This window comes from Electrona antarctica (genome assembly GCF_951216825.1).
Source record: "Electrona antarctica genome assembly, chromosome: 22".
NCBI classification, from domain to species: Eukaryota; Metazoa; Chordata; class Actinopteri; order Myctophiformes; family Myctophidae; genus Electrona; species Electrona antarctica.
Genome location: NC_136805.1, coordinates 39,406,911 through 39,427,352, shown reverse-complemented (window position 1 = coordinate 39,427,352; position 20,442 = coordinate 39,406,911). Strand labels below are relative to the sequence as shown.

General features: G+C 45.6%; 1 protein-coding gene across 1 annotated transcript in view; it reads left to right on the top strand.

Moving 5' to 3' along the window:
• Positions 1-20,442, top strand: part of mta3 (metastasis associated 1 family, member 3) — a gene marked incomplete at its 3' end in the record, with an annotated part of 50,637 nt that overhangs the window by 26,464 nt on the left and 3,731 nt on the right. The window contains 6 exon segments of the mRNA XM_079493186.1: positions 1,034-1,194; positions 6,587-6,809; positions 10,593-10,685; positions 12,567-12,742; positions 12,744-12,785; positions 15,176-15,291. Of these exon segments, the coding sequence (XP_079349312.1) occupies positions 1,034-1,194; positions 6,587-6,809; positions 10,593-10,685; positions 12,567-12,742; positions 12,744-12,785; positions 15,176-15,291 (811 nt within the window).

Sequence of the window (20,442 nt, the reverse complement as noted above, 5' to 3'; positions counted from 1 at the left end):
GAGGAGGAAAAGATGCATTATTTGTTGTAGTGAAGCAAGTGGATGCTGTGCTTTTAAATGCAGCTGGCAGCAGGTCAGCTGAAATTTGAGGATGAAATTCGATGTTAAAGAACCGCAATTGCTTTGCAGTCTTTGCTGGCACATTGTTGACAGACATGCACAGGAAGAACGTCTGACGTGATAATGGCACCGTGTACGTGTACGTGTAGTGTGCTGATGATGTAGTAGCCAAAACGCGTCCGTTTGTCAGAGACTGCTGCTGCTGCGGTAAATAATGACATTGAAAGAAAGTCCACCCTGTGAGTGCGGACTGTTTCTATAGACGGTGTACATGCCATAGCCAGTAGCCTTCTACCAATGGAGAGACAGGACAGACCTCATACCTACAGTAATAGAGGGTATGCGCATGCATAAAGTGAATGGCAAAATCGAGTGGCAAAGTGAGTTTAACATTGTTTAATGTCGTTTAATGCAATTAGATATGACTTTTTGTTTGTATGTATGGGCTGTCCAGGCCAGAAAGTAGTTTTTAGCCACTCAGTAGGCATTCCTGCATAACTTCCTGGTTTGATGATGATGTCACACGCATACCCTCTATAGTACCTTCCCCACTAACCGGTCTGTCTTTCCCTTGCATCCTTCTCACATTTTTCACCCCTAATCCGTTTGCATGCCTGTTGGTTAATTACAGTAATGGGGAAACACTGCAGTGTCTGTCCAGCAGCAAAAACAGTAATTATTTGTGGGGGTGAGGAGAGAGCAGTGAAATAAATGGAGGTTCTCTAAGGGCCGATTCATACTCCTATTTTACCGCTGTTTCGGCGCTGTAGTGCCGAAATGATTTCGGCTCGTCAGACATTTTCAGTAGCACCGAAGAGCCGACTTTAGGACGGTACCCCCCCCCCCCCCGAACCTCAAATGACGTCACATTGTAGGCTCTACAGCGCCGAACCGACTTTTATTCGGCTCTAAAATAGGAGTATGAATCGCGCGTAACCCGCTGTACCTCCGGTGTTGTCCTTGACGTTGACAGCGATGCAGTCGGCCCAGTGGTACTCGTGGGGACCGCCCAACATGCAGTGCCGGCTGTGCGTGTCCTGCTGGATGTACTGGAAGAAGTACGGCGGCCTGAAGATGCCGAGCAGAGCGGAAGTGCCGGAGGAGAGGACCTCGCCGAGTCCTGCTGCGACCAATGTAAGCCCCTTCACAACCAATGTAAGCTCCTGCAAATACACACACACACACACACACACACAGACCCACACACATCACAAGCATACACAAAAAAACCACATTTACGTACATCATCGTATACGTATAATCTTTGTTTAACTCATTTTGGACTGAGGTCGATTAAAAAAAAAAGGCTTCTAAATCCTAACATCTTTCTGAAAAACCCATGTTTCTGTCAGTGGTGCTCAACCTTTTTCATGTCAAGGACCCCCAGAATTATCTCTATTGGGCCACGGACCCCATCTCAAAATATGTAGTTCCAGAAGCCAATATTTTAGTTAAAAATGTTCGCTCTGAAATATATATTCAAAGATTTGTGCCACATTTTCACGACTTTTCAAATATATTTTTCAATAGCTAAAGTATAACATAATGCTTAAAACACAATGGGGTTCCCGCCCAAAATGGGTTAACTCAACTCAAAATGTATTTATTAGAGAACGTTTCAAATGACCGAGACCAACCAAAGTGCTATCCAACACAACAAGAGAAACGAGTACAACAAGTACATGCAACAATTGGGGGGGGAAAAACTGGTTTCAAATATGGCATGTCAGAAAAATGAGGTGAAATCAATGGTGTTGAGAGTATCAAATGTAGCTGTGCTCAAAAGCCAGAGAGAAGAAATAGCCTGTGTGTCTTCTTCGTAGTGATTTTAAAAAGGTCTATGGACTCTTAATATAAAGTGACAGGCTATTCCAGAGCCTCGGGGCAGCCGCTGCAAAGGCTCCGTCACCTCTAGTCCTTTTTTGAGTTTGTGCATCCACTCCAAGGAACAGCAATGTCCTTATGTCCACGTACCTGTCCTCCCTATGTCTGTCCCTATGTTTAGAGTACCAGTAGGGGCAAAAGTGGTGCTGTTGTGCTAGAAACAGAGAGAGAGAGATAGTGTTGCACTGGTGCCTGCTAATTAGAGAGAGAGAGAGAGGTGTCTGATAAATGCTAATTCCCCCACACAGTAAGGCCTCATTCACATGTACCAAACACCAATCAAGCAAATGTTTGGTTGTTTTTTTGGGCCACCACAATGCTTTTCCAATGGGAGTCACATGGTTTGACCAAACATTTGTGTTTGATTGCTGATTGCAGGTGGTGTTCTGCCCCTCCCCCCTCATCAAACACAAATGTTTGATCAAACCATGTGACCCCCATTGGAAAAGCATTGTGGTGGCCCCAAAAAAACGACCAAACATTTGCTTGATTGGTGTTTGGTACGTGTGAACTGGGCCTAAGGCTTCGTACACACATAAAGAACAACTGTGCTGTGCTCTGCCTGTGTTTCATGGCCGCCCCAATGCTTTTCCAATGGAAGTCACGTGGTTTGACCAAACACTGGTGTTTGATTGCCCCCCCTCCCCCCATCACACACAACTGTTTGGTCAGGCTTCGTACACACATAAAGAACAACTGTGCTGTGCTCTGCCTGTGTTTCATGGCCGCCCCAATGCTTTTCCAATGGAAGTCACGTGGTTTGACCAAACACTGGTGTTTGATTGCCACCCCTCCCCCCATCACACACAACTGTTTGGTCAAACCACGTGACTTCCATTGGAAAAGCATTGAGGTGGCCATAAAACATGGACAGCACAGAGCATGTTCGTCTGATATGTGTGTATGAAGCCTCACTCTGTCATTTCTCGACCATTTCGGACGCGGGGCGGCTCGCCGCAACCCCACCGGGGACCCCCACACGGAGTTGCACCACTCGGTTCACACGGGTGTGATTTATTTTTTTGGTCGTGAGCAGAGTCAGTTGCAGCTGGTCGGTCGACCTTAGAGCTCTGGATGGAGAGTGTAAACTTTTCCAGACAGCATTAATTCATTCATTCACCCGTGCCGGCCATCATTTTTTCCCGCGCAACCCTTATTTTGAAGGATCCAAAAACCAGAACCAGATGTTACTTATGTAACTTACGATGTGTGTTGTGTGACGGGTCGGATATTGTTCTTTCGCTCCGAGTCTTACCGCGGCGATTACTACTTTGCCTATATGGACCGTCGAATAAAGCTTGTTTTGACCAGAAATGCCATCTGGGACAAGGAATCCAAGATAACGGCATTTGAAAGGAACAAACAGTGGGTGTGTGTGTGCGCGCGGCAATCAAGATGGACTATTTTTTTCCCTGTTTACATCATCACCTAGCAACCCAGTGCTAATGTAAGTAGCATTACTACTCGATCGATCATAACCACTATGAAGGACCAATTGCCGTAGATCTAAGTCAATGGCGGCAACATTGTTAATACGGTCTGTGAGGAAAAGGCAAGGCCATTTCTCACTTTAAAAGCAAACGTTAAAAACCTATTCTAAAGCGGACGGGGTGTGGACCAGGAGCCATTTTTAACCAGTAAACAGTAACATTGAGACCCGAGTGTCTTTCACAAGAAGGAACTGGTCAAGAAAAGGATAAGTCGAACTATTTCTAAAAAAGAAAATACAAAAAAATAAACTACATTACAGGACATTACAATACATTACAATATTACATACATTACAATTACAGGCACAGCCTGGGCCATATGACGGACTACTGAAGTTACTCACCAAGATATTTACAAGAATACAACAAAACGGAAATTAAATAATGGGCTAAATCTCAGAGCAGGAACAACACCTGGTAAGGGCTTTCGCCGTAATCCTTTTCAGACTCCTTCGGGAAATTAAGGATGCCAAGGTACGTCGGGTCTGAGGACCTTTCCAAGACCAATGGTCAAAAATAACATCGACTTCTTTTAACCTGCCTCGGTCCACAGTGCAGGCACTGTATAACGCAAACCAGGCCTTGGATCGGCGGTTAACCCATTTTGACCTGAGATCAGATTCTAAAAATGTATTCTACATCCTGACAGTTTTCTGAAAAAGCTATGTTTCTATGTCAGTCGTTCTTCGATTTTTCAAAAATAGCAGACCTACAAGTTCGTAGCGCGCCACTCGGTGGCGCGCTATGAGCTTGTAGATCTGCTATTTTTCAATAGCTAAAGCATAACATAATGCTGACACCAAAAGGGGTTCCCGCCTCAAAATGGGTTAAAAGGGTTTCTAATTAAAACGATTTTTGAGCGAACGTGAGAAGGGAGATTACCGAGTAAAGCTCCGTAGACATGCCCGTGCTGCATCCATCCTGCGTGTGGATAAGGAAGGCCAGCCCAACTAAAGAATAGAGTCCTATAGACACTAGTTGGAGATTAACAGTTTAAGGGCCCCAGACGGAGATCACCTTCAAGTTCACGGTCAGTTGCCCGAGACGGAGATTGATAAATAGGACTGAGATTAATGATATCAAGATTCAAAACCGGTCGCATCGCTCCACAGCCTAGGAGCACTTGTTGCCCAATCCTCGGTGTTGCAGTGACACGTCATCGAAAAGGTTCCCTGCCTGTTTAGCGGACGAAAACGAAAATCTTAAAACGTTCATAACTCGCAATCTAAATCATCCCGTCTAATTATGAAAAAATATCCTGTGTTAGACGGCGCTCCGCGGTCCAGTCGCTAGTCGCGATAGATTTATTCTTACCTCCCGTTGTTGTCGATCGACTCTAGAGTGGTGTGGCTATTGTTAGCTGTTACACAGACATTCACAACAACTTCCGGTCCCCCGGTAAAAGTGGTCCGGGCGCTATAAATGATGCGCACATTTTATTAATGGATTAAATAGGTCCAGGCCCTCAAGGTGTTAATCTAAAAAACAGCATGGTCTAAATAATAATAATCTTTATTGTCCCGAAGGATATTCGTCTTCACGGTCTGTTCAAACACCCCCATCAAAAACAACACATAGCACTATAACACCAAGACGATAGAAAAACATGACGTCCTCACTGTATACGGAACCATCCCATCGGCGGGGCAGTTTGTTTAATGCCGCGATGGCTGAGGGAACAAAACTCCTACCTTTTTTCCATGGCAAGGTTCTGTATCTTTGTCCAGATGGCATGAGGTTAAAAAAGCGATACAGAGGATGATCAGTGTCAGTGATGTAGACTCCGTGGGGGCGGCGGGGCTCGAGCCCCCATGATGAATTAGACCTGAATATGTACAGTATATTCGCCTAGTCGGTTGGTTCGTCCCGTTTGTACCGTACCAATGAATTGAGCAGACAAAATCGGAAACCCGCCTGGGGTTTGGGTGCTCTTCTCTTCTGGGGGTGCCTGGCATGCATTTATTTACTCTTTTCACATGGGGGTCGGCAGCCAAATACTAGATATCAATTTGGGGGCCCTTGACTTGATACAAACGTTTTTAATGTAATTTAGGGCTGCACGATTAATCGAATTTAAATCAAAATCGCGATTATTATAATTTTTTATTTGGATGATGTCAAAAAATTAAAAACAACACTTTAACTAGGGTATTTTGGGTAATCTCTCTCACACTCGCCCGCGGGCTTTACCGTAGTTACTTCCTCCTCCCTCTTCCTGCCGCGCAGAGAGAAGACCTGAAAGAAAGGAGCGTTTACATGTATGCCACGGTGAGCGACAGGAACCAGGATTTTGTTGCTAAAAAAAGGCAAGACAAAGTCTGTCTTCTGAAAATAGTTCCGCTTCTCCGTTGCAGATGTGGAGAAAACTAGTCCCCTGTGTGTAAAAGTTGCAAAATGTCGGTTGCCTGTGAGAGACTGCAACACGAGTCCAGCACCTGGAAAATAAACACAAGCATAGCAGCGAATGGGAAGAGTGCGAAGCATTGCGGGCTGCTGCTGCACAGCACAACAGAATCGTATCAATATACCTCAGGGTTCCCCAATTAATTTTCCTCGAGGGCCATATTTTGACTAGGGTACCAGGCTGGGGGCCGAGTCCGCACGCATGAGGTCGAGGTCTTGCCCTGAAAATTCATTTTCAGGGCAGGACCCCATTTGAAAAGGATGCCCAGTTTGACATGCATAGGCTACTGACCCCCATTTAATGCCATTTATATCTGGGACCCCCCCCAAAAAAAACTTCTTCCGCGGGCCGCAAGGGGGCGCTCCGCGGGCCGCAAATGGCCCGCGGGCCGCCTATTGGGGAACCCTGATATACCTACTGTCCCTTACACTGTTTATTACTTCATTTTGCATCGAGGAGCCATGTGTGTCGGACTGTCTGTGAACGTCGCCTCGGCTAAAAACAAAGTGAAGCCGGAATTATGCTTAAATCTATTTTAATCAATTTTTTTCTTTGGCAAAATCGTGCAGCCCTAATGTCAGTAAACTCCTAATACAATAAAACAACCACACCGTTTTCATTCATATCTGATCTCTCCATCTCTCTCCCCCACCCACCCACCTCCTTTCCTCCCTTTCTCTCGCTCGCTCCGTCGACCTGCCCCCCCCCCCCTCCCCTCCCCCCGCCCTCCTCCACCACCACCACCCAGGAGCCTCGTTCCCGGGGCCACGCCCCTCGCCAGTCCAGCCACATGGTGCCTGTGCGTAACAGCGGCAGCCCCAAGTCGTCCATGAAGACCAAGCAGGCGTTCCTGCTGCAGGCCACCCGCCTCACCAAGCTGGCCCGGCACATGTGCCGCGACGTCATCAGGCTGCGCCGGGCCGCGCGCCGCCCCTTTGTGCCCATTAACTGTGGCGCCATAAAGGCAGAGTGTAAGAGCTCTTTCAATTCCTCCTAACTTCTGCTGCCACACCTACGGACACAAGCGCACGCACACGCACGCACACACGCACACACACACACACACACCGGCATACATTCAGTGAACACACGCACACACACACGCCGGCATACATTCAGTGCGCACACAACACACACATACACACGGACATACATACATACACACACACATACTGACTCACAGCATCCCCTCCTCACCCCTGACGGCACCCGCCCCTCCATCCATCAGCCCCCCAAACCTCCGCCCCTCGCTGCTCTACCCCCCCTCTCCCCTCCCCCCCCCCCCCCCCCCCACCCCCCTCCCCAGTCTGTCTCTCTGTTTTTATTATTATTGTTATATTATTATTATTATTTTTGGGTTTTTTTGTATTCTCCCTACCCCCACCCCCCACCCTGTTTCCAATAAAGACTGCCTGTCCTCATAACTCTTGAGTTATTATTATTTTTTTCTTCCATTCGTGCTTTTTTTGCTTTTTGTTTTGTGTTTTCCTGTTTTTGTTACAGTCTTGACTTCGCTGTAAACCAAAAGCCATGGTTGTGGTTCTACACAGGCCACATTTCATCATCAACAACAGGGCTGTCGTATAGAGCGTCGCAGTCCCGCCTCCTACCAGGGACCAGGAAATGATTCTCCGTTCATTTTCCCCATAGACATTTCAGAAAGTATTTATTTAAAGACGTTTAACGCCGCGGACAAAGCCAACTCGAGTCGTGACAAATCATGACAACAAACACAATTTTTGGGGCTGAAAAAATAATTAGAAAGAAGAAAAGAAACGAATAATTAGAAAGAACAACACTTTTTTTTTTGTTTTTCTTCTTTGTAATTATTTGTTTGGTCCAAAATATTGTTTGTGTTGTCATGAGTTGTCACGACTCGAGTTGGCTTTGTCTGTGGCGTAACCGTCTTTAAATAAATACTTTAAGAAATGTCTATGGGAAAAATGCATTGGGATTCATTTCCTGGTCCATGGTAGGGGGCGGGACTGCGACGCTCTATAGGAGTATGCCCGCACATGCACGCACGCACACGCACACGCACACGCACACACACACACACCACAAAAGACATGTATGGACTCATAATCACAGCCACCAAACCACACACATCCTATTCAATGCTCTTCCTGTTACAAACAAGCAGATATTAATAATAAGATAGAACCAATATTGTAGTCTGAGCCGTATATTTGCTAAAGGTTATATAGGTAGGTATAGAGAGTAGGAGAAATTATTTTAATAAGAGAAGCTCTATTTTGCACAGCACCCCTGGGGGGGCCGGCTAGCCAAAGTCTTTGCTGTCTTTATGACGGAATCAATTGTTTCCGCCAGGAATGTTTCAGCCTATCAGATTCTAAGGATGATTGCCTTTTGCTTGATGGTAATGTTAGCCAAGATGTGTGTGTTTCACGAAGACTTTAAGCTATTTTGCATAAGGGCTTTTTTTTCCTGCAATTAATAGTACATACACGAGTACATTTTTGATGGGCGTGATTTGGCGTTTTGTGTGTTTTTTTTTTGGTGGCACTGTACTTATGAAAGGCCTTTTTACTTTGACTGACAAAACTTGAAAGAAAGGCAGAGGGTAAAGGGACTTTGACTGGGTGAGAGGGATGGGGCATAGGAGAGGTTAGTTTAGTCGGGGGGGGTAAAGAGGATCAAATGGTTGATCAGTGACTGCATCCCTGCTGTAGTTTAGTTGCTGCACCCCATTCGACTGGTATCATCCATCTTATGGGCCCAGTATGTCCCGTTTATCATCTATCTTATGGGCCCAGTATGGCCATACTGGCATACTCACTGTCTCAGTATGTCATTATCAGCGATTGTCATTATCACTGATGTCCTGACGGAGGCGCGCCGTGTCTGGTGGCCTTGAGCTACGTGAGGCACCGCTAGCCGAGCGAGTCGCCGTGCCGAGCGTTGCGCCGACAATAGTTGGAAATGACACGTCCACCAGGGGGAAACCTTGACCAGGCTATGGTGAGTATGCCAGTATGGCCATACTGGGCCCATAAGATGGATGATAAACGGGACATACTGGGCCCATAAGATGGTATGATAACGGTCGAATCGGCTGTTAGTTGAGACTCTGGCACGGTCACGTCCATTTTTCTACCAGGAATCGGGATCATGCATAAACATCTCATGTCTGCTCGATCATTTGTGATCAGTCCCCTCTCATTGCTCATTCCCTCGACTGAAGTTCAAGTATTATGCTTAATTTATACACCGTCGTATAGAACGTGCCGCTCGCCGAAAGTTCTTTTTCTGGTGGAGCGACGCGTTCGTACCACGAATTATAAATGAGGCGTCATGCATCCGTCCTCTCGTGATGTGATTAATCCATCCAATGCCCCCGGCAACCATCTCAGAAAACCCTACCTACAGTCTCATACAGTATAGACCTGACATACTGTGTTTTATCGGTGGGTTTTTTCTTACCATGCAGAGCCATTTCCCCTTTTTCCTCTTTGCCTCTCTCTCTTTTTCTCTGTTTTTTGCAGTATTTTCCATCTCTCATCTTTTTCCTACTTTCGCTCTCTCTATCTCTCTCTCTTTCTCTCTCTCTCTCATCACTCTGTGAATGTGAGAGTAGTCCTACAATAAAGTCACAAACCTGAAACCATCTTCTCTGAGTCCTTGTGCTTTCATGTGTCTGTGTACCTGTCCATCAACTCCACCGCACTCACTGATTGGCTGTTGTTGGCTCCCGAGGGACCCCGCCAAGGCACGCCTCTCCTCCCCCAGCATGGACTCTACCTCCAAAAATGCCTGCTGCCATTGAAACCCTCACATTTCGTTGTGACAACTTTATCCTAACAGCGTTATCTTTGGGGTCGGCGGTGTGCATGTGAGCATGTACTTATCTGTATGTGCATGCGCGTATGTGTGTGTGTGTGTGTGTGTGTGTGAGAGAGAGAGAGAGTGAGAGAGACTCCTGTCCTGTATTCCTGTCAAACCATCTTCATAAGTAAGTTGGGATATTAATCGCTTGAAGTAGTAGTGTACCACCAAAATAACACACATGAAGCCTTGAAATCATGGAGCTTGTTGTTGTTTTTTGTTTTGTTTTTGTCTCATTCCTGAGCCAATAATCTGCTGAACAGGCCACCGGTCAGTGAGAGACCATTTGAGTCTCACCGGTCATCAAATTATTGACTTAGGAATACAACAACAATTCACGGCTTCATGGGTGTGTAGGCTAATTCATAGAAAACAAGTAATTTACTTTGGGTGAACTAGTCCTTTAAGCCTACTTCTTCATATGAGGAAGTGAAGTGTCTACAAGCGGTTTGTTGTAAGCTTGTAGATTTTTTTTCATCTGAAAAAGAGAAAAAACATTAGTAGAAATGTTGAAATGTGCCTATAATAATGACATGCCCCGAAGTACAGAGAACGGTTGAAAGTGGTTAAATGCAGACCGTGTGCCCAACCTTGAGGTCATTAAAACACTTAGCATTAATTACATCTGAATGGGTTTCCCTGTGCGAGGAAAATGTGAATTTGAATTATGAATGGAGTTCCTTTTTTAAGAGAGGCCCTTTTATCAGGTCAAACTGTGTGTTTCTCATTGTGCAGATGTTATTTGACAGTCCTAGAAGACGTTAGCCATGTGTGTTCAACAGAGACAAGAGAAGGCCAGGGAGATGAGTTTATGCAACGATGCAGTCCAAACGATATCTGTGATCCTGTGTGTGTGTGTGTGCGCGTGTGTGTGTGTGTGTGTGTGTGTGTGTGTGTATCTGGTTTAGATATGTTAAGGGTTTCGGAGGGTCAGGCGACTCGACTGCCAAAAACCAGAACGGCCCCACGGAGCACTTTGACCAGCGTGCTGCAGTTCCTTGGTAATTTACACCTTGGTAGCATACACACACACACACACACACACACACACACACACACACACACACACACACGCAGACACACACACACACACACACACATTTAAACATTCATTCCACACATCCAGCCTGGCCTGAAGCCTTTGGTTCTCAAACCAAATTATAGGGGGGGGGGGCTTGAAATCCTGAAAAGTAACATTTTAATTTAATTATAGTTATGTTAACTTAGTTATGTGAACTAAATACAAATACATTGGGCATAAAAAAAAGACTAACATTTTAATACTAGTCATTAAACTACTAATAGTTTAATGACTAGTAATTATAGCGGGTTATGTTTGCATGTTTGGAATTTGAACACATCAGTATTCCCATATTAACCTGAGGGTCACATTAAGTGAAGTCGGGGGCCCCAGGTGGCCCCATGTGGCCCCTGAGTCACCAGTTGCCCATGTATGCCCTAAAGAACTGCAACTCTTGATTAGGATTCAACTGCGTTAAGGTGGATTATTTTTTCTTTTTTTTTGCTTGACCAAAGAGGTATCCTAAAGGCCCTGTTCAGACTGATTTCCTATCCAGATTGGAGCCAGATTGGTTGTATACAGTCTGAACAAGGCGCTTAAGGAATGCGATACAAATCTCTGCGCCAGATGGGGCAGCAGAGTGTACACTGGGTTCCCCCCTCCTGCTCCCATCTGGGAACTCTCAGGCAGACTAGATGCTCCGGCCACAAAACGGCCTGGCCAATCAGTGGCAGCTAGAGGCGGGATCAAGGCAGCACTGTGTATGGCTTGATGCCTTGATCCCGCCTCTAGCTGCCGCTGGAACCTAGTGTACTCTCTGCTGCCCCATCTGGCGGCGTCAGGTTAACTCCAATGTGGATAGGCCACAAATCGGCATTGGGCTTCAGCAGGGCCTTCGAAATGTGCAGATGTGCAGAGCGCTAGTCCGACCGTTGTTCCCGCATGTCGGACTTTAATGCTCTTTTGGGAATTTCCATCGGATCCCATGATGTCAGGTGGCAGCCGAGTCTATGGACTTAATGCTTGTCTTTAAGCATCAAGTCCATAGACTTGGCTTCCAAGTTCATCCTCCCGACTGCCTCCAAACAGTTTAAATCACACGGGTGTGAAGTGAGGGGCGCTCTTATTATTATCATCATATATCGTCACATCCAGTCGATTACTTTTGGCGTCCTCGCTTTTCTGTCCCCACTTTTTGTCACAGACACACAAAGCTGGGCATAGGAGGGCTAGCGGCCATCAAAAACATGCCCCTCTCTCGTGCCGCCATGTGTCCATGGACTTAATGTTTACTTTACTTTAAGTAATGTGGCAGCCACAGTGGGCGCCCCTCACTACCACTTCACCCGAGTGTGATTTTGTTTGGTATCGATTGGTTTGGTATTACAGACATTTTGATGTTTTGCAGATGCAGTTAAAGGGAATTGTGACATAAAAGAAAAGGTTTTGTAATATATATATATATTTTTTTTGTTCAATAATTGCACCCAAGAAACCTGAACTTTTAACATTCAGTAGTTGTTCTGTGGTCTGGGGTTTTCTGGCTCAAACAAGTGCTCTGATTTTCCTGCTGTTTGTGATGTCACAGCCTGCAAATCCCACATAATATGTCAATGGGATTTGCCAGCAGATGTCACAGTTTTCACTGTTTTGCCTGTTTCCATTGTGGCTCAAAAGGCTTCAGAACACACAGAGAAAACCCCAGACCACAGAAAATCCACTGAATGTTCAAAGTGCAGGGTTTTTTTTGGCGTGCAATTGAGGTCATAAAAGCTAAAATAAATGAAAGTGAACGTCACGAAACCTTTAACAGTAGACGGTCGTACCGTACGTGTCCCGTCTGTGTCGTTTTTGTTTTCAGAGTCCCGTCCAGCGGCCCAAGCTCCCCGTTCCCACCGCACTCCGGGCCTGCAGGCTCCGCCCCCTCGCCGCCTCCTGTCCTCGCTCCCCCACGGGCCGCACGGCATGCTGGGAAAGCGCAGCTACCACCATCACAGCAGGGCCGAGCCTGAGAGACGCTCAGGTATAACCTGCATGCGGACATGAGATTACTCATACGTCGTATACCCCTTGGGTGGCAGTAGATCAGTCTAGGAGTGCTTCTCAAAGTGGGGGGGACCGAGGACAGGATAGGAACCAAACAGACCTTTACAGGTCCGTAACTCTGTGAGTGTACAAATAGTAGCCCCCCCTTGTACACTCTCGGAGATAGCATTATACGGGCATTAAGCAACTAGTCGACCTTGTTGGTACTAGTTGACTAGTTGATAAGAAAAGAAAAAAAAAAGTTTATTTTTTTTATTTTTTCCCCCGATTTTGTAGGCCTCAAGATCAGGTAGATTATAGTTATAGTCACCATGTACACAGCTTTTCAATGTACAAATATTTATTAAAAATTAAATTTTTTAATTTATTTTATTTTCTACATAATAGGTAGTTAAACAACTAGTCGACTAGTAAACTAGGCAACTAGTCAACTAGTAAAAATGACTAGAAGTGAATTCCCTAACGTGGACCAATGCATACAACACCGGGGCTCTATGAAATATTAAACGTTTGAGAATCACTGTCGGAAAGTAGCCAGCATGACCTCCCCAGTATGCGTGTCAAATGAAGGGTCCCCGAGCAAGACACTTACCGTAAGTCCTATTCTATCATTTGTACAGTCGTGTCACTCCTATTCCCAAAACAAAGATACCCTGTTGAAAGTGGTCAACCCACTTTAAGTACTTCATTGACCGGGGACCCACAGGGGTCTATAACTGGACCCCTCCATTTTGTCCTCTACAGAGTCCACACCAAATCTGTTGGCGGAAATGAGCCGTGTTATATTACTGACCTTGTGGATCTGCTAGTTTTTGTTTGTCTCAGAAGTTCATGTGGTTAACAGCTCCCCCTTGTGTATACTCATCTAAGCCATCTGAACAGCCATCACCCTGGGCGAAGCTGTAAGAGCAAATAATTACCCTCCCCGCCCTGGGAGCAGAAATTACTCCCCCCTTGTGGCGGTTCTCTTATCTATGCTGTTGCTCTTGTGTTACAGATAACCCTGGTTCGACAGCCGGCCCTGTTCTGGTGGGTACAATGCACTTCAACAACCTTACAGGCTAACAAGCTCACAGGCCCCTGTCAGTTCTTTTTGGTTCTTAGTCCATGAGCCAGTGCTCCAAAATTGGAACGTATAAAACCATACCTAAATTAGATTGTTATCACCATGAAACTTCCCCAATTGAGTACTTACACGAAGACAATGATTTATTGTATTACAAATGTTACATTTTTAAATATGCAAATGATGCATTATGTAGGAAAATATGCAAAATAATCGAAAATATGAAAAAGCTACTACTGTGGAAGGATTATCATGTATTAATGTACTTGTATTGATCTGGTCTAGTTTTTCCCACCAATTGTGGAGCTTTGGCTCATGGACTAAGAACCAAAAAGAACTGAACCGGTTCCCATTGGGAACCAACCGGTGGAAAGGGGGTCTCAGTGGTGGAAAGAAGCAAAGAAGTACATTTATGTACAATTCTGAAATACTTGTACTTTACTTGAGCATGTCAAATTCTCAACACTTTATTCTTGTCATACTTTTTTACTCCACTACGACTATTTGAAACATTTAGTGACTTTGTAGATTTAGATTATTAATATTATTCCGAAAATACACATTAACCACTTAAAGGGATAGTTCAGAATTTTTTTTAACTTAAGCTGTATATGAAATACTTGCCATTAATATAGTGGTTACAACTGTATTCATTGATTGCCCGAGTCCCGTGGTGGGAGTTCTGCTCTGGTTTTGGTGAAATATTGAGTAGTTCCGGTCATTTTGTGGGGAGCACAGGGGGCCACACATTAAAAGTAAATTCATCCACAAAACTAACATCATTTGTATTGTTGACCTATTTCTAAAATATGATTGCAACTTTCGTTCATTTTTTACCCCTCTATCACACGGAACTATGTTTTTTGTGTCCATATCACTACGCCCCAAAAAATAGTTCCATGTGATAGAGGGGTCAAAGTTGAACAAGAGTTGCACTAATATTTTAGAAATAGGTCAACAATACAAATTACGTTCATTTTGTGAATTAATTTACTTTTATACTGCGTGGCCCCACCGGAACTACTTAATATTTCACCAAAACCAGAGCAGTACTCCCACCACAGGACTCGGACAATCAATTATTACAGTTGCAACCACTATAAGTATTTCATACAGCTTAAGTTAAAAAAACTGAACTATCCCTTTAAGCCCTAGTTTACTCTTGATTTATTAAGCAATAGCAGCATTTCTATATATCGTGGTATTGCTGCTTTTACTTAAATAAGTAAAACATCGGAGTACTCCTCCTTCCACCACTGCCAGCTCCTATCCTTGGAATGGGCACCACCACAATGATTGCTAATTAATCACCTTTAAGTACCCTTGATTGGTGATCCTAATGAGTCGGCTTCCCGCAGCACAACGGGCGCAGTAGCAGCGGAGGCGGCAGGGGAGGAGTGATGATGCGCAAGAGACGACCCAACTGGATCGACGCCCCCGATGACAGCTTCTTCCTGGTCACCCGGGAGACCAGGTAGGTGTGTGTGTGCAGGTGTCTGTGTAATGCCAGACAAACTCTTCCACCATATCAGAAAAAAACCCGGTCGCAATGACTAACCAATCAGGAAGTAGACAGGGAAATCGACCAATGACAAAGCTTCTAGGAAAACCCTTGAATGCAGATTGTGGCCCCTAGATGTGTCACAGAGACAAAACAAAAATTCTACCCATTGCTGGCTGTCTGAATACCAAAAAAAAGGGAAAAAAGGTCATTTGTCAATTTGACATATTGCTTATAGCAGCGTGTGTGTGTGTGTGTGTGTGTGTGTGTGTGTGTGTGTGTGTGTGTGTGTGTGTGTGTGTGTGTGTGTGTGCGTGTGCGTGGTAAAATTTTGGATATAACTGCATTTTGGGGATTTTTTTTATTCATATTTGGAATAACTATTCCATCATCTTCGAATGCTATAGAGTCTTTAACTACTTCCATCCTGAAAAGCCACGAAAGGAAGCTTGTCATTTCAAAATATATTTAAAAAAAGAAAATCTTTTAAAATTATTTTTATTTCTGAGTTTCCATTCCATCATCGCCTATATGCTTCGACTTACAGCCAAGCTACACCAGGCTTTTCTCGCGCGTTTACCCTGGCCTAAACGCGTGGCCCGCGGGTGCATTTTTTAAAAATAGGACTGGACCTAAATTAAACGGTTTTGTGCGCGAAAAGCCTGGTGTAGCGTGGCCGTAATAGGATTCTACAATAGAACACATTTACACCACTGCAAAGACTAAACAGAAGTGGGGGGAGGGGGAGGCGGACATTCGCTGTAGGTTCTTGCCATTTTCATGGCTTCCGTTGTGCACAGACTGTATGACGGAAGCGTTTGAAAATAGTGCGAGTCCAACAATAAGGTAGGTGTGACACACGGCCTGACCCCTTGGGAGTGACGGAGCTCGGGAAAGAGAGGATAAACTGTTTTTGGCGGCACAAATATTTTACAATTATCTTTGTGCTGCGGCGCAAAGTTTTAGGTATGAAGTAGGCATAATGGCGGAGCGGCCGAGAGTGTGTGTGTGTGTGTGTGTGTGGGGGGGGGGGGGGGGGTGTGGGGGGGTGTGTGTGGGGGGGGGGGGGGGGGGGGGGGGGGGGGGATGGGGAGGACTCGTTAACCAAACTCACCAAAGTGATGAATGGGGCTCCACGGGTCAATAGAGTGCTAGAGTGACAGACGCGCACACAAACACACACGCATCACATCACACACACACACACACACACACACACTTCTCTGAAAACCACCCCATCTCTCACACACACATAATGCACATGCACTCACACACACACAAATCCCTTTGAAAGATGATAGATACAGTAGCTGACTCACCTCATCATTTAAGCCAAATAATTCGGCGCACAGCTTTGAAAAGAACATTTTTTTCAAATCTGTGTCGTTTTGCGGCAAGCTATACACAACAACGCTGTGCGACGGAAGTATAGATCAGGCTCAAGATAAAAAAAACAAGTGCATGAGAAACATTACCCCCCCCCCCCCCCCCCCCCCCCACCCCCCCGAGAGACAAATTGAGCCCGTTCATTCCCATTAGATGTCTCATGGTATGTTTCCACTACTTCCTGTGAGTGACTGGCTGCTTGTCTCATTTCAGAAACGCAGCCCTTAGACATCTCCTGACGGTAAGCCCCCTAACCCTGCCCTCACACACACTCACACACTCACACAGAGACACGGCAACAACAGCACAGCCCTTAGACATCTCCTGACGGTAAGCCCCCTGACCCTGCCCTCACACACACTCACACACTCACACAGAGACACAGCATCACACCGTCTCCACACTTTAGCGCAAAACGGTCTTAAGCTGCGCACTTCTTAAGCTGCGCGCAGCTTAAATTCTGAGTTTTTAGACAGCTGGTGGATGGAAAAGAAGCTCCACCTCCGCAGACTTTTTGGGCGGAGGAGAGCGTTTCCGGGAATCTGGCCGTCGCGCAAAAAGTCCGCGGAGGTGGAGCTTCTTTTCCATCCACCAGCTGTCTAAAAACTCGGAATTTAAGCTGCGCGCAGCAGAGAACGTGCGCAGCTCTTTCGATAGTGTGGCAGCACCTACAGAGACACAGCAACAACAGCACAAACTGCATGTCACAAAGGAACATGCACACAGTTTTAGGCAGACGGCTATACTTGCAGAGTAGAGACATGTACACACAAACTGTGGACCCTGTGGAGTCTCATTCTCATTGTGAATTATTGTTCCACTCTGTAGTTTTGCCATGCTGTCTAATGTGAATGTGTATTTTACACCTCCCCGTGACCCAAAAAATGGACTGTTTTCAGTATTTTCTGGAGCATCTCTGAACGCCTGGTGATTGGATACGCTGATGTATTAAACGTAGGGTGTTTAACTGTGAATAAATAGCGTGAAGCACCTCAAGGAGTTGGCCAGTTGGCATGGCGATTCCACGCGTACCGGGCGAGACGTGGTTTTCAATAACTTAACATTTATCATGGATTCCTCATTAGCACTTTCCTAAAGCCTGGCTATTCTTCACGGGATCCGTCACACGCAAATACACGTCATCAGTGTTGTTTTTGTCGACTAATACTAAGACGAAAAATGTTCGTTGACTACCTTTTTTCACTGACAAACTAAATGAAAACTAAGCTATGATGACTAAAACTGAGACTAAATGTATCGACAATTTCGTCAACATATAAAAACTAGACTAAAATGTTAGGAAGGGACTAGCTCTGGTCCATAGCTCTAATAGTGTAGGTGAGGTAAGGACCCAAACGCAGGACAGCCAGGCATGTTGTGTTCAAAACCATAAATTGGTGTTTTAATACAGAAGACAGGTGAACATGAACAACTTAAAACAGACTGAAACAGGTGAGGGTTGATTACAAAATGAGACACAGCTGGAGCAAACAAACATAGAACCATGAAAACTAGACTAATACATAGAAATACAAGACCTACCTAGACTGTTGTGTACAATGAATGACAAAAGTCTTCTGTGACTGTGACAGTACTTCCCCCTCAAGGGACGGCTCTTGACGTCCCACAATGTCCATGAAGAAGAGGGACTTGGGGATTGTAGAGGGGGGCAAGAACAGGCTTGAGAGCACAGGTAGACATGAGGGCAGGCAGGGAAAGGGGCTAAAAACCCCCAGAGCGTTCTTCCACTGCAGTGCTGGGACAAGGATGGGCATAGAGAGTAGGTCCAAAGAGCAGGGAAAGGGGCTGAAACCCCCCAGAGCTTTCTTCCACTGCCAGGATAGGAACAGGGCATAGTGAAGTGGGTCCAAAGGGCAGGGAAAGGGGCTGAAACCCCCTGGAGCTTTCTTCCACTGCCGGACAGGAACAGGGCATAGTGAAGTGGGTCCAAAGGGCAGGGAAAGGGGCTGAAACCCCCTGGAGCTTTCTTCCACTGCCAGGACAGGAACAGGGATTGACAATGGGACTGAAGTGGCATAGGACAGTCAATACTTGCATGACCAGGACTTTGAGCGGAGATATTGGAGCCATCACGACCAGGACTTCTAGGAGTGACACTGGAAACTTGCACAACCAGGACATCACAATCAAACTAGCATGTGCTTCAGTGGTATCCCCTCCAAGTAACAGTTGACCAGCCGGTGTATCTAACAATTTCCTCCAACAGTCGACCAGCCAGCTGTAGCACCAACAATCCATTTGCCACTCATAGGGCTCGTACTGCAGTCAACCATACAGCTCACCGGGTGAATGTGCCTACTTTCCTTAGTGGAAGCACTCTGGGCCCCCCACCACACGTATAAACGGTACTTTTTGGCCAGAAAGGGATTTTTTTTCACCGGAGGAAAAATATTCTCTATGAGGCAATTCTCTGGGCAATATCGGTAGAAGGCGCAGTGGAGTAACTAAAAGTATTTTTTTCCCGGTGGAAACAAAATCCCCTTTTGGCCAAAAAGTACCGTTTTATACGTGTGGTGGGGGGCTCAGAGTAACCTGACTCCGCCAGATGGGGCAGCAGAGAGTACACTGGGTTCCCCCCTCCTGCTCCCATCTGGAACTCTCAGGCAGACTTGATGCCCGGCCACAAAACGGCCTGGCCAATCAGCAGCAGCTTCTAGCAGCTTCTAGCAGCAGCTTCTAGCTGCTGCTGATTGGCCAGGCCGTTTTGTGGCCGGGCATCAAGTCTGCCTGAGAGTTCCCAGATGGGAGCAGGAGGGAGGAACCCAGTGTACTCTCTGCTGCCCCATCTGGCGGAGTCAGGTTAGGCTCAGAGTGCTCCCACTAAGGAAAGTAGGCTTTCTAATGACACAACCCGCCTTTGTTTTGGTGTGTAGCAAAAACGTTATTTTTATTTACGCTAAAGACGAGAGGCTGGTCTGCATTCATGTGGGCGGCGGAAGTCGAGAGTAACATAGCTCTAAATGCAACGCATTAGAGCTATGGACCAGAGCTAGGAAGGGACTAGTGGACAAGAGATCCAGTATAAGTCATTTTACACTTGGTTGCATGCTAAAAATAGTAGATTTTCAGCAAGTGTAAAAAAACGGTCATTACGACGGCATCAAGGCCCGCCAAAATACATTTTAGTCGACTAAATCAACTGTAGATTTAGTCGACTAAAATCACATGACATTCAGTCGACTAAAACTAGACTAACACTAACACTAACTAACTAACTAAATTAAGTTTAATTCCTAAAGACTATGACGAGACTAAAATAGAAACGTGCTGCCAAAAACAACACTGCACGTCATGATAACAGAACCTCAAGGAACCAACAGATCCAAACACCAACCAATAGGAGTCAGCCTAGTCAGCACAAGACGACACACAGGTGTAACGACATAACGACTAAATTGGAAGAAAAAGGGGAATACAAAAGAATAATTAAAAAATAGGTTAAAAATTCACAATAAGATATGGTTCAGGTGAGCAGGGCAGGGCCAGCTCAACTACTTCTTTCCTGTGCGAGTCGGAGAACCTTGTTTTACAGATTACAATTATTCAAACATAGTCTATATATTTTACGTGGAACAGCGGTGGCTAATTAATGTTCAAATTGACATGGTAGAGCACATGCAACGCAACACAGACACACGCACGCACGCACGTCGCATGCACGCACACACACAGTCACACACACACACGCACACGCACACGCACACACAGTGTCCATGG